The sequence below is a fragment of the Pseudonaja textilis genome, chromosome 2 (assembly GCF_049901715.1).
Source record: "Pseudonaja textilis isolate UNSWEBS1 chromosome 2, rPseTex1.2, whole genome shotgun sequence".
NCBI lineage: Eukaryota > Metazoa > Chordata > Lepidosauria > Squamata > Elapidae > Pseudonaja > Pseudonaja textilis.
Genome location: NC_141991.1, coordinates 139,284,036 through 139,298,269, shown reverse-complemented (window position 1 = coordinate 139,298,269; position 14,234 = coordinate 139,284,036). Strand labels below are relative to the sequence as shown.

The following is a 14,234-nucleotide window of genomic DNA, read 5'->3' as shown; positions in this document are numbered from 1 at the left end:
AGTATGTCTTTTCATAGAGTTCATTTCTCCATTTGAAAATGGGTGTCAAACATCTTGACTCACTATAAAACAGTGAAAACATGTATTTGTCAGCCATCTCTTCACACAATCTTTATAGGTCAATTCACGTAATAGTTTGTAAAACTTCCTGAATTGTTGGACTTTACTCTTCTAAAGCAAGACCTTGCCTACATCTAATTCAACTATGAGATTCTGGCATATAAAAAAATTCTATGACATTGTGATATGGAATATGACCCATCAGTGCATCTCACGATGCAATTTGTCCACTTTAAGTGATTTGATTGATACAGTTACCCAAATCTTCAAAAAAAAAAGGCCCTTAGTTTTACTCATCTTTATCACTTCTTTACTTGGAAGTAAATTTTCATTTATTTTGGTTTCAAAAACCTTTCTAACATAGCATCCTTTGCCCTATCTGTCACTTCATTGGTCTGATGAGCAAATGGTCTACTTCGTTTTTCCTTTAGTTGATCATTTATATCTTCCACCCTCTCAGTAGTTTGATGGGAAATGGTGTCATCTAATGGGGAGACAATTCCTACTGTTTGACACTAGATGCCCAATATAGCTGTGACCAAATTGCCAGAATTGTCAACTATATTGACAATTGCCAAACAATTTTCTCCAATTGTATGTAGATTTTTTTCCCTTGGGTGAGTCTGTGTACAATATGATGAGAAGCAATTTTACAAGGATGGCCATATATTGAAGTATTATTTTTTTTCTTCAGTTCATCTTCCTTTGAATGGAAAAATCTCAAGTTTTTTTCACAGCTTGATTTGTTTCCAGGTTTTGCTTGGCTTCATACTCTCATCTGACAGGGTTTTTTTTTCTGACAAGTTACATACTGATAACATTCTTCTCTAATAACAAACCCCCTTGTCAATCCCAAAGGTATGCAAGTTACTTCACACTTTTTTTGATTTAAGCTTACTTTGATCACCATTGCTTCATCTTTTCTTTTACCATCCAACAAAAGGTCTTTCTCTTCTTAAAGGTTAGAATCCAAAGTAATGAGCAGAAATACTGAAATTTGTTAACAAGAACTTTACTTCTACAGAAATTGTCAACATGCTAGGTGCCACATCAAGAGTCATCAGCCAGCAAGAAACTATATCTCAGTCACAGTGCTGCTGTGATTGGTGGGTGATTTTGACAGACAGTTAAGCCTATGGGATTATCCCTCCCTCAAATCCAGCTGTGGGCGTTGCTGCTTGCTTGGCTTGAGCGAACCCAGAGATACCAGGAACAAATTCTGACCTTGTTCCTGCTTTTTGTGAATATAAGCCTCCACATTAATGACTCCTTCAAATTTGCTCATGGACGTTGAAGGGGCATGAGTCACAATTTAAGAATCCCTGCTCTAAATAAAGCCACTGTTCAGTGAAGCAGAAGTCCAGCAAGAAGAGTTTTACTTATAGAAGATGTTTAGTTTAGTCCCTGGAATCAGGATTTTGAAAGGAAGTCATAGGAAGCCACAAACCAAATCCTTGGAGAGGTATTACTGATTATTTATTAATACAGGTCAAGTCATAAAATTAGTAAGTTCAAAAGTGAGTGGGATCCTTGAGTACAACTCCCTGCTGGGAATCTAATTCAAACTCTGTTGAATGTTAAAAGAAACTTCCTAAGAATCTACTTTGCCACATACACCAGCAGGTGTTTTTTTTTTATTTCCTGAAGGATCTTCTCTCAACCTCTCCTTGGAAGAGTTCATTTCCAGTCATCTGAACATCCTTACTGTTTTCTTTGGATGCTCAGTTTATCTGAATACCTCTTAAAATGTAGTAGCTGGAACAGTATTTAAGATGGTAATCTGATCAATTGAGCACAGAGTGAAAAAAAGGTGCGTGTATCAAGTAGGCACTCACATGGTACTTGTCAGGAGCTCCTTTAAGATACAGGAAGGGTGTCTATAGAGGATCCAAAACACCTTGGATCTGATTACTGCACATTTCTAGAATGAAACCACCACTTCCGGTAATTTGGAAACTCTATACTTTTAAATGAAATTTGATAATAATTCTACAAGCAGCCTAATCCAGACAGAGCCAGAAAAGTAAGATGATCTTATCCTATCTGGCATCCTTCTACTTGGACCATGCTGATTGGAAATTCAGTGATCTGAATTCCCAACAATTCTGGAACACACCAGATTAGATTGCAGCAAGAAGGACCAATTATTACTGGTATAAAACAGGTGGAGAAGAGGATATCACAAGTTTTTTTTTTTAATTCCTGAAATGACCAACTTCTCTTACATCCTTGGAATCTGTTTTCTCTTCCCCAGTGGTGGAAACGGATATTAGCCTAGTCTAACCAGTGCAGGATCATTACCCCTCGAGCCCTTACACACTTCAGCACATTACTTACCCTTTAATGCCACTAAAGGCCTCTTCTGTCACCTTGTGAATAGAAAGCACTTCATCTCGTATCAGTGTGATGTAGAGTGAGCCACGAAGAGCCATCCGCCAAAGTTCCAGGCAGTTCTGGGTGGAGCCCAGGCAACTGTGGCAAAGCAAGAACCCCACTGCAGGGGGAAAAAAAAATGTTACTGAGGAAGGCGGGGAAAGGAAATGCAAACCTTTAGAGCTTTGAAGAGTTGCCAGCAGGGGTCCAAAAGTTGCTGGGAACATAAATGAACAGGGCAAGTTAAGTCAAAGCATCAACAAAGAGCAGCAAATCTTTACATCTTCTTTGAAGTGAAAATGCATGGAGCATAATTTTGCCAAATGTGATGCTAGACAAGAAAATCCACCCGAGCTAAGAAAACGGAGGAATATTTTCCTATTTTCATAGGAAGTGAGGGAAGAGTGATCCTGTGTGTAAAAACTGGCTAAAAAGTGCAAAAACGATTCTTGTCAGGAGGAAAATTTTACCTCTTCCTAATAACATTCAGTTTTGGAAGTGTTTTCCTCTTAAAAGTCTGTGATGAGTTATGGATTTTCAGAACCCTGAGCTGAGTTTGGAGAAAAGAGGAATTTTGATTTTATTCCTTGTTTATACAAACAAAAAAACCCAAATAATAATAATAATAATAATGCACTTGGACAAAATACGAAGGGAAACTTTTCAACATTGCAATACTTGGGACAGTGCATATAATACAATAGTATCATTAAATATCATAGTTCTTTAGGAGGATTCAGTAATCAAAAGTACTAAATCCTAAAAATAAAGTAAAAAGTACAAATACTAAAAGCACTATCACCAGACCGTCATAAGACTCTCACTAATGACTCACAGCTGACCCATCACAAGAACCTCACTTGACACACCCACACCTGAAGAAACAGAATAAACAGAAGAACATTGTCGGCCCCTAAATTTCACTTAAAATGTTACCTAGCCTGGTAATGAAATATTTGAAAACCAACCCACAACCAACCTGCTTGGAGAATGAACTTTCATCCACATACTAAATCCAGCTGGAATTATTTTATAGGCTATGTATAAACAGTAATAATAGCAATAATAATTTGTCCAACAAGTAGAATAAAAAGAGAGAAGTTGGCTTGCATGTACTCTTTTGTCTGTCCCATACTGTCTCTCCCCCTCCATCCTATTTCCTCTCTCTGTTACTTCACTGTCTGTTAATTCCCTTTCGTCCCTCTTGCTGTATCTGCGCAGATTTTCACATGGGCTTGTTCCTCTATATGTTTGCATCCTGTTCTTACCCAATGACGACAACAGAAAGAAAAAGCCAGAGGAAAGTTGAGAGCAGAGTGTTTTCAATGTGTTGTTACTGGCTACACTCCCAGTGCAGAAGCAGTTTGTGATTGGTATGCCACACCAAATGGCTGCCTTGCTATTGCTTTCTAACAATGATGAATGTGCCTCAAAAGTTGCCTATCTCTCCTCTAGGCTTAGGATCCAGGCTGGAACTTAAAATTAAAGTGATGGTAACTTACTCACAATCCATCGCTCGAGAACCTCCCATGAAAGGTATTCACAGGCCATCTGGTGAAAAAAAAGGGGTGGACAAACAAATAAGATTCCTCTCCAGAGCCACATACCCAATGATTCGTACAGTCTATCTTGTAAGTGAATGTCCTTTTGTACCTGTGTGCTTTTCAGAAACGTAATAACAATAACACAGACTTATATACCACTTCACAATGCTATATAGCCCCCTCTAAGCGGTTTACAGAGTCAGCGTATTGCCCCAAACAATCTGGATCCTCATTTTACCCACCTCAGAAGGATGGAAGGCTGAGTCAACCTTGAGCCGGTGAGCATCGAACTGCCAAACTGCAGGCAGTCAGCAGTCAGCAGAAAGAGCCTGCATTATACTGCATTCTAACCACTGTGCCACCTTGGCTCATAACTTTGTTATGTACAAGCGAGAATTGTTATTGGGACATCCATTATCACATTCAGTCCATTCTAGCTCAGGAGTCTCCCAACAGTTGGAATTTCAAGGAAAAATTCTGGCTTGACCACTGTGAAAATTTTCTCTTTTTTATGTCTAGAAGTGCACATTTGTCTGGTTTTGCTCTCTCTTTCCCTCTAACTTGCTTTAACTGGTACTTCTTCCCCTCTCTTAGGCTGCTGCCCTAGACACTTTTCTCAAGTGTTTGTATTTTCCTTTTTCTCCACAGTCTGAATGACCTTCCATTCGTTTCCAGTTGCCTAGTTTATTTAATTTTTCTTATGAAACTGGCTGGCAGAAAAACTCTGGTCTTTGGTGCCACCCTCTTTTTATTACAAGCTTGATGGGCTACAGAAATATACATATACATATTAGATAGATAGATAGATAGATAGATAGATAGATAGATAGATAGATAGATAGATAGATAGATAGGTAGGTAGGTAGGTAGGTAGGTAGGCAGGCAGGCAGGCAGGCAGGCAGGCAGGCAGGCAGGCAGGCAGGCAGGCAGGCAGGCAGACATTGCAAGGAAAAGAGGGCAGCCTCTTTTCTGTCTAAAACTGTCTCTTTGCCAGATAGAAGTTTTTTTAAAGTTTTCAGTAATATTTTTTTTTTAATTCAGATTAGAAGGAGCAAGGCAGTGAGTGGGATTAAACAAGAGTGTCCGCTGGCTGTCTTATTGTCAACTTAAAAGGAATATCACCCTATAACTTTATTATCAATTTTAAAGGAATCATTCTTGCATGAAATAATGCCACCTTAAACCTGGCCATCTCCACCATCTATTCTAGTTCTGTATGTACTGTGTTTTTTTCTGAATCACTGCTGAATCACGTTGGCCTGGCCTATGAGTCTATGGTTCATTAGAGGCAAGGTGATTGGTTTTCTCCTCTGGCTTTGCTCTTGTCTCTTTTCAGTGTTTTCTCAGACAGCGATGAAAACATCCTCCAATCAAAGGAATAGGGCGGGTCTGACTCTGTCAGAGCCTTTCTATTAACTTGTTTTCACACACTGCATTGAAGCATCTCCCACATACAAAATAAAGGAATGGGAAAACGCCAGGGCAGAAATAGCCTCAAACGGAGAGATGCTATAATTGGGCATGATTGTCCTGAACATCAATAGCTGCGTTTATTTTTCTTTCATAGGGAAGATGTTATTAAAACTGACAAATACAGGAGAACCATAAAATAAGCAATGAAAAGAAAACAGTCTGACACTCCTCGTTTTCTGGATTCTGCAGTGAGGAAAAGAAAGCTGCTACAACTACAGAGAAAGATCCCCAGCGATGCCATTTCTGAATGCTGTTAACAAGGAAGGAGCTGGCTAACACAGGGCTCCCTTTTACAGCCCGAGAAGCTGCAAACGGATCCCTTCTTCTTCACCAAACAACGTGGTGGAGATTAGCTCATTTCAGAACAACTTCTAAAAAGAAATTGGGTAAAATTTCTCCTCTTCCTTAAAAATAACACCACGGGGGGTTGTTTTCTCTTTCAATTGCTGGCAACCTGGATAGGGTTTGGTTGGAAAAAATTTCTAGGGAAAAATGACAAGTGACACGTAAGAAGAAGAGGAAGAGGAATGAGGAGGAGGAGGAGGAGGAGGAGGAGGAGGAGGAGGAGGAGGAGGAGGAGGAGGAAGAAGAAGAAGAAGAAGAAGAAGAAGAAGAAGAAGAAGAAGAAGAAGAAGAAGAAGAAGAAGAAGAAGAAGAAGAAGAAGAACTACTTTATTGTCATTGTACAAGTACAACAAGACTATAGATGCACCCCAGCAACTGTTTGCAATACAATAAAACCAGAGCACTTAAAAATGGAGATAAGAAAAATAGAGTACCCCAAAATAGAGTTCTATCTTTCTATGAAAGATAGAAAGTAAAGTGCTAATAGATACAACACATTTGGGGGAAGGGCAAACAGTGGCAGAGTAGGCTTTGCGGACCAGCAGGGGTGGGGGTGGGGAGGATGGTTCTGTGTAAGTGGTAGGAAAGCGTGCATGCACACTGCTCACACAAGTGGGGATGTGTGTGTGTGCTCACCTGCCGCTTCCATGGCCCAGTTCTGAATGGCTCACAGTCCAGTAGTGGCCTGTGACCCAAGGGTTGGGAACCCCTGACCTCGCTACTAATGTGAACGAAGGAAAAAGTTCACACATTCCAATTGTCTCAAAACACACCCTTGATAGCAATAGCAATAGTGCTTATATACCACTTTATAATGCTTTACAGCCCTTTCTAAGCAGTTTACAGAGTCAGCCTTTTGCCCGCAACAATCTGGGTTTTCATTTTACCGATCTGGGAAGGATGGAAGGCTGGGTCAACCTTGAGCCTGGTGAGATTCAAACTGCCAAATTGCAGGCAGCTGGAAGTCAGCAGAAGTAGCCTGCAGTACTGCACGCGAACCACTGCGCCACCATGGCTCTTAAATGATCGTACCTGCAATGTGTTAGCTGATCTCACCTTTAAGTTAATGGGTATGAACACATTATATATTTTGGTTGAAGGCTGAAGCTGCCGAGGGATAAAGGTAAAGGTTTCCCTTGCCGCATACATGCTACTCGTTTCCAGCTCTAGGGGGTGGTGGTGCTCATCTCTGTTACAAAGCTGAAGAGCCAGCGCTGTCTGAAGATGTCTCTGTGGTCATGTGACTGGCATGACTAAATACCGAAGGCACACAGAATGCTGTTACCTTCCCACCAAAGTGGTCCCTATTTTTCTACTTGCATTTTTACATGCTTTCAAACTGCTAGGTTGGTAGAAGCTGGGACAAGTAACAGGAGCTCACTCCGTTACACGATGCTAGGGATTTGAACTGCCGAACTGCTGGCCTTTCTGATCGACAAGCTCAGTGTCTTAGCCACTGAGCCACTGCGTCCCTCCCTGAGGAGGGATAGTACTGGTTTAAAAGCGGGGAGGGACTATTTTTACAGCGGTAGACTTAGTGATAATTTAAGGCTACGTCCCATTATGATATGGGCTGTGAATGAGATGAGGATAAGCTGTGCAACTAAGACGGGGTTGATGGAGCTTAATAGTGCCGTGAAAAACCGCAAGTGGAAACAGAGCCTAAGACGGACATCTGGAGAAAATCCAGGGGTGGGATTCTACTGGTTCACACCTATTCTCTAGAACCGGTTGTTAACATTCTAAGCAGTTCAGAGAACCGGTTGTTAGAAGAAATTACTGGCCTAATCCTGTAAGGAAGGCAGGAAAGAAACATTCTGATGTTGCTTACAGAAACTGCCTCTCCGTTAACCCTTATTACATTCTTGGCAGGAATAGACTTCCTGTTTCTGGAACTTCTCTGGAGTTTTTTTCCCCCATCCTTTGCTGGTACTTTGCTTGTGTGGAGTGACCATTCAAAGTTACAATGGCACTGAAAAAAGTGATTTATGACTGTTTTTCACACTTACGACTGTTGCAGCATCCCTACAGTCATGAGAGGCCAAGGCGAGGAAATGCATGCCTCAATGTGAGTGATGTTGAGTTGGCCATGCCCAGACAGTCACACGACCACCAAGCCATGCCCAACAACTAAGCCACGCCGACAGAACCGGTTGTTAAAAACATTGAATCCCACCCCTGAGCAAATCTATTATTTCTGCTCAGCCTCATAAATCAGCGTTCTAAGCTAGGAAAAAATACCTCAGAGGGGGTGAACATGAACAAATATGGCAGAATAGTTACATTTATCAATAATTCTCAGGGCATGGGGGAAGTAAAATAATGGACAGAAGATGGCTCTTCAAAAATAATATAATGAAAAAGAAACATGTAAAGAAGTGACTCCCAAGCCTCATTACAACATGTATAAACGATTTTAGTAATTTTACACAGGGCTTCCGTGAAGAACAACACAAGGAAGCTTCCAGTAGCCCAGAATGCAGCAGGGCACTGCCAGTTTTCTTCAAGTGTCATTTAGGTGTGCCCTATAAAGCCCTACAAAGCACACGGCAAATCCGGGGGCCACCCATCTTCTGTGGTGTCTACCCAGCTGATCTAAGAGTTAGCATGCTCCAGATTTGTTTGATTAGGCAGTGCCATCTATGAGGACTTCAGAAGCATATCCCGTTGTGGCACTTGCCCCTTAAAATATGATTCCCCCAAGATCTGAGTGGCTCCTACCCTGATGGGGTTCCAGATGCCTTAAAGACTTCTTGTTTTGTCAGGCCTTGAGCTAGTGTGACTTGGTCTGTTTGCATAACTCTCTGTATTGTTGACCATGTCCATCGTTTTCTTATTTCTTTACACTATACTTTTATCCTGCTTTGTTACATTGTGAGCTGTCCAGAATTCTTCTGAAGTTGGTGGTGCCTAGATTGACTGATTACTGATTGACTGACTGACTGACTGATGAATGAATGAATGAATGCATGCATGCATGCATGAATGAATGATGTTTGTGTGACGTGCCAGAGCCACTGGCTGTTTTATGTACATAGGGTTACATTACTCTAATCAACAAGTATTTTATTTGACCAACAATTTCAAAGCAGCACACTAGGAGAGTCAGATCTTTGCCATCTCTAAGGCCTCTCTAGCATCAGCCATTCAAGGGGATGACTCCTGAAAATACCTTCCCACATGCATACTCACAGTGTCTGAACTGGCAGGAGACAGCATGTTGGCAGGATTGCTGATCAAACTGAAGAGCTGGTCAGCTCGCCACTGGTCAGCAGAATGGTTTCGACGGACAAACAGGAAGTGCAGTGAAAGAAGTGCATGGCTCACAGTCTGGGAAGAAAAAAATGATTAGCAAGTTTAGAAAGGAATAGCATGAAGGGAGAGTGAGAGCAAAAGGGCAAGACTGTTGGCAAATTTGCATTCCTAAATCACACATGCAGAGATAATGCAGACACACAAGGCACCTGACCGGGAGGTAAGCAGAATAAAAGACTAAAGACCATTCACATCCTCATTTTTTTCTCAGACTTCACCACAAATGGAGATAAAGACATTCACTGAGGAGAACTAGTAAATGGGAAAAGAATTAAAGGAGTTGCAATAATTCTGTAATTACCGCACCTGACATACAAAAACACAATCCCAGATAATAACTTCTGCTCAGAAATAGCTAAAACCTATCACCCCATCAGTGATCCCAAAACATAAAGACTGGGTTTATAATTTAAGCTTATCTAGAGTTAGTTGAATATATACCTCAAAGGACTAGATTTATGTAACCACACAGCACCTCACCTTGGTATGAGGTCCAAACTCCTCCAGCAGTTTGCGCAAGGGATTTTCGTACTCAATGATCATCTGACCCAATCGACGGAAGCTAGAATCACTGAAGTCAGACAAGCAATGAATTATTTTATTACACAAAATAATTGGTGTAGCTCCAATTTTAGACTCTGGGCAGTCAATCTACAGTATAAAACTACCTGCCAGATATAGACTTAAGTACCCCCTCAGACACTGCTCACCTTACTGCTAGATAAATACAGAGTGCCTTCATGTGAGCTGCCTGGACATTTCTCACACAACATCTGACTCCATACATGTGCTAATGCACAGTTTGTTTAAATACTAAATAAAGCAAGGCAATCAAACCGGTCATTCCTAGAGGAGATCACCCTGACTGCTCTTTAGAAGGCCAGATCCTGAAGATGAAACTCAAAATACTTTGGCCACCTAATGAGGACTCACTGAAGAAGAGCCTAATGCTGAGGAAGATTGAGGGCAAAAGAAGGGGATGGCAGAGAATGAAGTGGCTGGATGAAGTCACTGAAGCAGTAGGCATGAGCTTAAATGGACTCCAGAAGATGGTAGAGGACAGGAAGGCCTGGAGGAACATTGTCCATGGGGTCGCCGTGGGTCGGACATGACTTCGCAACTAACAACAACAAAAAAGCAAAAATGAAGTGGGCTTCCACAACATGCTAAGCCGTAAACTATGTTTCTCAAATCACAATACGTAAGTTCATAGAATCCAAGTGATGTAGCAGTTAAGGCAGCAGAAGAGGGAATTTTAGCAGAAACCATTTGCAATAGAAAACTATCTTTGCTAGCTTCCTGTTCTGTGGTACTGGGGATGGGGAGAATGAGGCAAGAGCCCTATCCTTTTTTGCATCCATCACTTTCTCAGTGCTTAAACATTATTGATTGCCATTAGAAGCTCTGCATGGGATGCAGGAAGAGATCATTGGACCAAGTTTTCAGTTCCTCCCAAGTATGGAAGCTTTGGATATCTTTGGACCATGTAATCACTCTCAGCCCAACTTATCTTGCCAGATTACTCTTGTATGGAAACTTGAAGAGGAAATATTGTATATATCACCTTGAGCTCCCAGAAGAGAATGGGATACAGAGCTAACCATTAACATCACACTATCTACATGTAAAAAGGCAAAGGTAAGGGTTTCCCCCTCCAGTCATATCTGACTCCAGGAGGTGGTGCTCATTTCTGTTTCTTAGTCGAGAGAGCCAGCATTGTCCGAATACATTCTCATGGTCACGCGGTCAACATGACTATATGCCAAGATGCATGGAATGATGTTACCTTCCCACCGAAGTGGTACTTTTTTTTATCTACTTGCATTTGCATGTTTTCAAACTGCTGGATGAGAGGGAGCTGGAGCAAGTAACAGGAGCTCATCCCATTGCGCAGCACTTGGGTCTCAAACCCGGACTGTCAGTTTGCCAGCTGACAAGGTCAGTGTCTTTAACTGCTGAGCCACCATGCCCTCATCCACATGTATTTTAGAACAATAAATGCAGCCTATTATATTTCTCTTGACATTGGTTTCTACATAATCTTATCTCCAGACAATGAGAGTACAGTTTTGCTGATCAAGAGTCAGCCTTAATGTATTGACCATATCAAGCTTTATGCTAGAATTACGTTGGGGTGGGATGGGTTAGCTACAGCTATACACTCTAGTGCTGGAGAAATGTGGGGTCATCTATAGCTTCTAAATAGCAGATGAAGCAAATAAAAGCATGACTGGCAGCTGGGGGTGAGGGGCACAAGTCCTTCTGCTGAAGGAGGTAGTTCTCATTTTATTGATTATATATTGATTGATTTTATTCATTAGTGCTTGACTGGTGTTTATCTACCCCACAATAGGAAGCTGAATGAATGCTCCTGGCAGAATAAGACAACATGGAAAGCAAATATTCCACCAAAATTGGCAAAAATACAATGAACTCGCTCCAGGTAATATAATCTTAGCCTGAGTAGATAGACTCCAACCTGATTCCATGGATCATTTCATGGGTGCAGTGATGCAAACCAATCAGGACTTTACGATCATCAATACGGGAAAGAAGTACAATGACAGAAACATAGGTGACAATCAGGTCCAGGTAGTTCTTGGTGAAATCATAATTCACATTCTGCAGAAAAAAAAGAATACATATAACTGAATTGGAGGGAAGAAAAAGGAAAGACTGAGCTAGCATTTCCTCACACCTTTCACAGTTTCTCAGTCCTGCTGGCAACCAATCAGAATAGAACTGGAAGGGACTTTGGATGTGTGTGTGTGTGTGTGTGTGTGTGATAAATATATTAGTATTAATGTGAGGTTTCTGCATATAGTTCCAGTGATGGGAATGATCAACAAGTCATGGAATCAATCATTAACCAATTCATCACTCTCCACTTAGAGTCAAACAACCTACTCTCCAAAAAACAATTTGGTTTCAGGAAAAGATTACACTGCAAAAACATAAGGACTATTCTACTTGACCAGGGTAAAGCTATAGACACAATTTACATAAACTCCTGCAAAGCCTTTGATTCAGTGGTACATGACAAACTACTGTTAAAACTAAACTCTTATGGCATTTCCAGATTCCTCCATAAGTGGATTACTGCATTCCTGTCAAACAGGCAACAAATAGTAAAAATAGGGAGTGCTATATCAAACCCTGCTCCAGTTAACAGTGGTGTCCCCCAAGACAGTGTTCTAGGACCCACACTCTTTATACTCTACATAAATGACCTTTGCAATCACCTTATAAGCAACTGCGTCCTCTTTGCAGATGACATAAAACTATTCAACACCACTGACAATGCTACTATTCTTCAAAGCGACTTTGATTATGTGTCTGAATAGTCAAATATCTGGCAACTCCAAATCTCGATCAACAAATGCTCTGTCCTACACATTGGTAAACTGTAATAGCATTGCCAAAAAGACACTAAGAGTTGTAAATCTAATCTTATGAAGCTTCTCCTCTGGAAATATCGAATTGCTAACTAGAGCATACAAAACTTTTGCCAGACCAATACTCGAATAATAATAATAAATCATAAATAAATAATAAAGTAATAACTAGCAGTCAGCACGAGTTTGTTAAAAACAGATCATGCCAAACCAATCTTATCTCATTCTTCAACACAGTGACTAAATTAGTACACCAGCAAAATACTGTGGACATAATATATTTAGATTTCAGAAAGGCATTCGACAAAGTAGACTACAACCTACTTCTTAGTAAGCTAGAAAAAAGTGGAATAGATAGCACCACCACTAGATGGATTTGCAACTGGCTGGGAAACTGGACTCAACGAGTAGTCCTTAATGGGTCTAAGTCTACATGGAGGGAAGTAAGCAGTGGGGTGCCACAAGGTTCCATCTTAGGCCCAGTACTCTTCAATATCTTCATTAACGACTTAGATGAGGGAATAGAAGGGGAACTTAACAAATTTGCAGATGATACTAAGCTGGCAGGAAGAGCTAACACCCAAGAAGATAGGCTCAAGATCCAGATGGATCTTGACAGACTAGAACACTGGGCCATATCTAATAAAATAAAATTCAATATAGAGAAAAGCAAAGTCCTACACTTAGGCAAGAAAAACCTAAAGTATACATATAGACTGGGTGAAACCAGGCTCAATAGCAGTAACCGTAAGAGGGATCTTGGAGTCTTAATGGACAACCAGCTAAATATGAGCAAGCAGTGTGCAGCTGCCGCCAAAAAAGCTAATGCAATCCTAAGTTGTATTAATAGAGGGATACAGTCAAAATCAAGGGAAGTACTAATACCACTCTATAAAGCCTTAGTAAGACCACACCTAGAGTACTGCATCCAGTTTTGATCACCACATTATAAAAAAGATGTTGAGACTCTAGAAAAAGTACAGAGAAGAACAACCAGGGTGATTAGGGGACTGGAGGCTAAAACATACAACGAACAGTTGCAGGAACTGGGCTTGGCTAGTCTAGTAAAGAGAAGGACCAGGGGAGACATGATAGCAGTCTTCCAATATTTGAGGGGCTGCTACAGGGAGGAAGGGGTCAAGCTATTTTCTAAAGCTCCTATAGGCCAGATAAGGAATAATGGATGGAAACTGAACAAGGAGAGATTTAACCTGGAAACCAGGAGAAACTTTCTGACAGTGAGAACAATCAACCAATGGAACAGCTTGCCCTCGGAAGTTGTGGGAGTGCCATCAGTTGAGACTTTCAAGAAGAGATTGGACAGCCATTTGTCAGAAATGGTGTAGGGTCTCCCGCTTGGGCAGGGGGTTGGACTAGATGATCTACAAGGTCCCTTCCAACTCTGATTATCTGTAATCTGAATACAGCTCATCAGTCTGGAATCCACACTGCATATCAGACATTAGTACAATCGAGTAAATCCAGAAGTATTTCACGAGAAGAATACTACACTCCTCTGCTCGCAACAGAATACCCTATATCACCAGGCTTGAGATTTTGGGCTTGGACAACCTTGAACTACGCCACCTTAATCTTAGCACACAAAATTATCTGCTAAAATGTCCTACCAGTCAATGACTACTTCAGCTTCAACCACAACAATACAAGAGCACACAACAGATACAAACTCAATGTAAACCGCTTCAAACTTGATTGCAGAAAGTACAAC

At 41.0% G+C, this 14,234-nt stretch overlaps 1 protein-coding gene across 2 annotated transcripts in view; it reads right to left on the bottom strand.

Moving 5' to 3' along the window:
- Nucleotides 1-14,234, bottom strand: part of NCKAP1L (NCK associated protein 1 like) — a 109,614-nt gene that overhangs the window by 83,466 nt on the left and 11,914 nt on the right. For both annotated transcript variants that reach the window (XM_087925491.1, XM_087925490.1), the window contains exons 5-9: nucleotides 11,590-11,732; nucleotides 9,591-9,681; nucleotides 8,988-9,125; nucleotides 3,936-3,984; nucleotides 2,398-2,554 (exon numbers count right to left, since the gene is read on the bottom strand). In XM_087925491.1, the coding sequence (XP_087781617.1) occupies nucleotides 2,398-2,554; nucleotides 3,936-3,984; nucleotides 8,988-9,125; nucleotides 9,591-9,681; nucleotides 11,590-11,732 (578 nt within the window). The remainder of the gene's footprint in view (nucleotides 1-2,397; nucleotides 2,555-3,935; nucleotides 3,985-8,987; nucleotides 9,126-9,590; nucleotides 9,682-11,589; nucleotides 11,733-14,234) is intronic.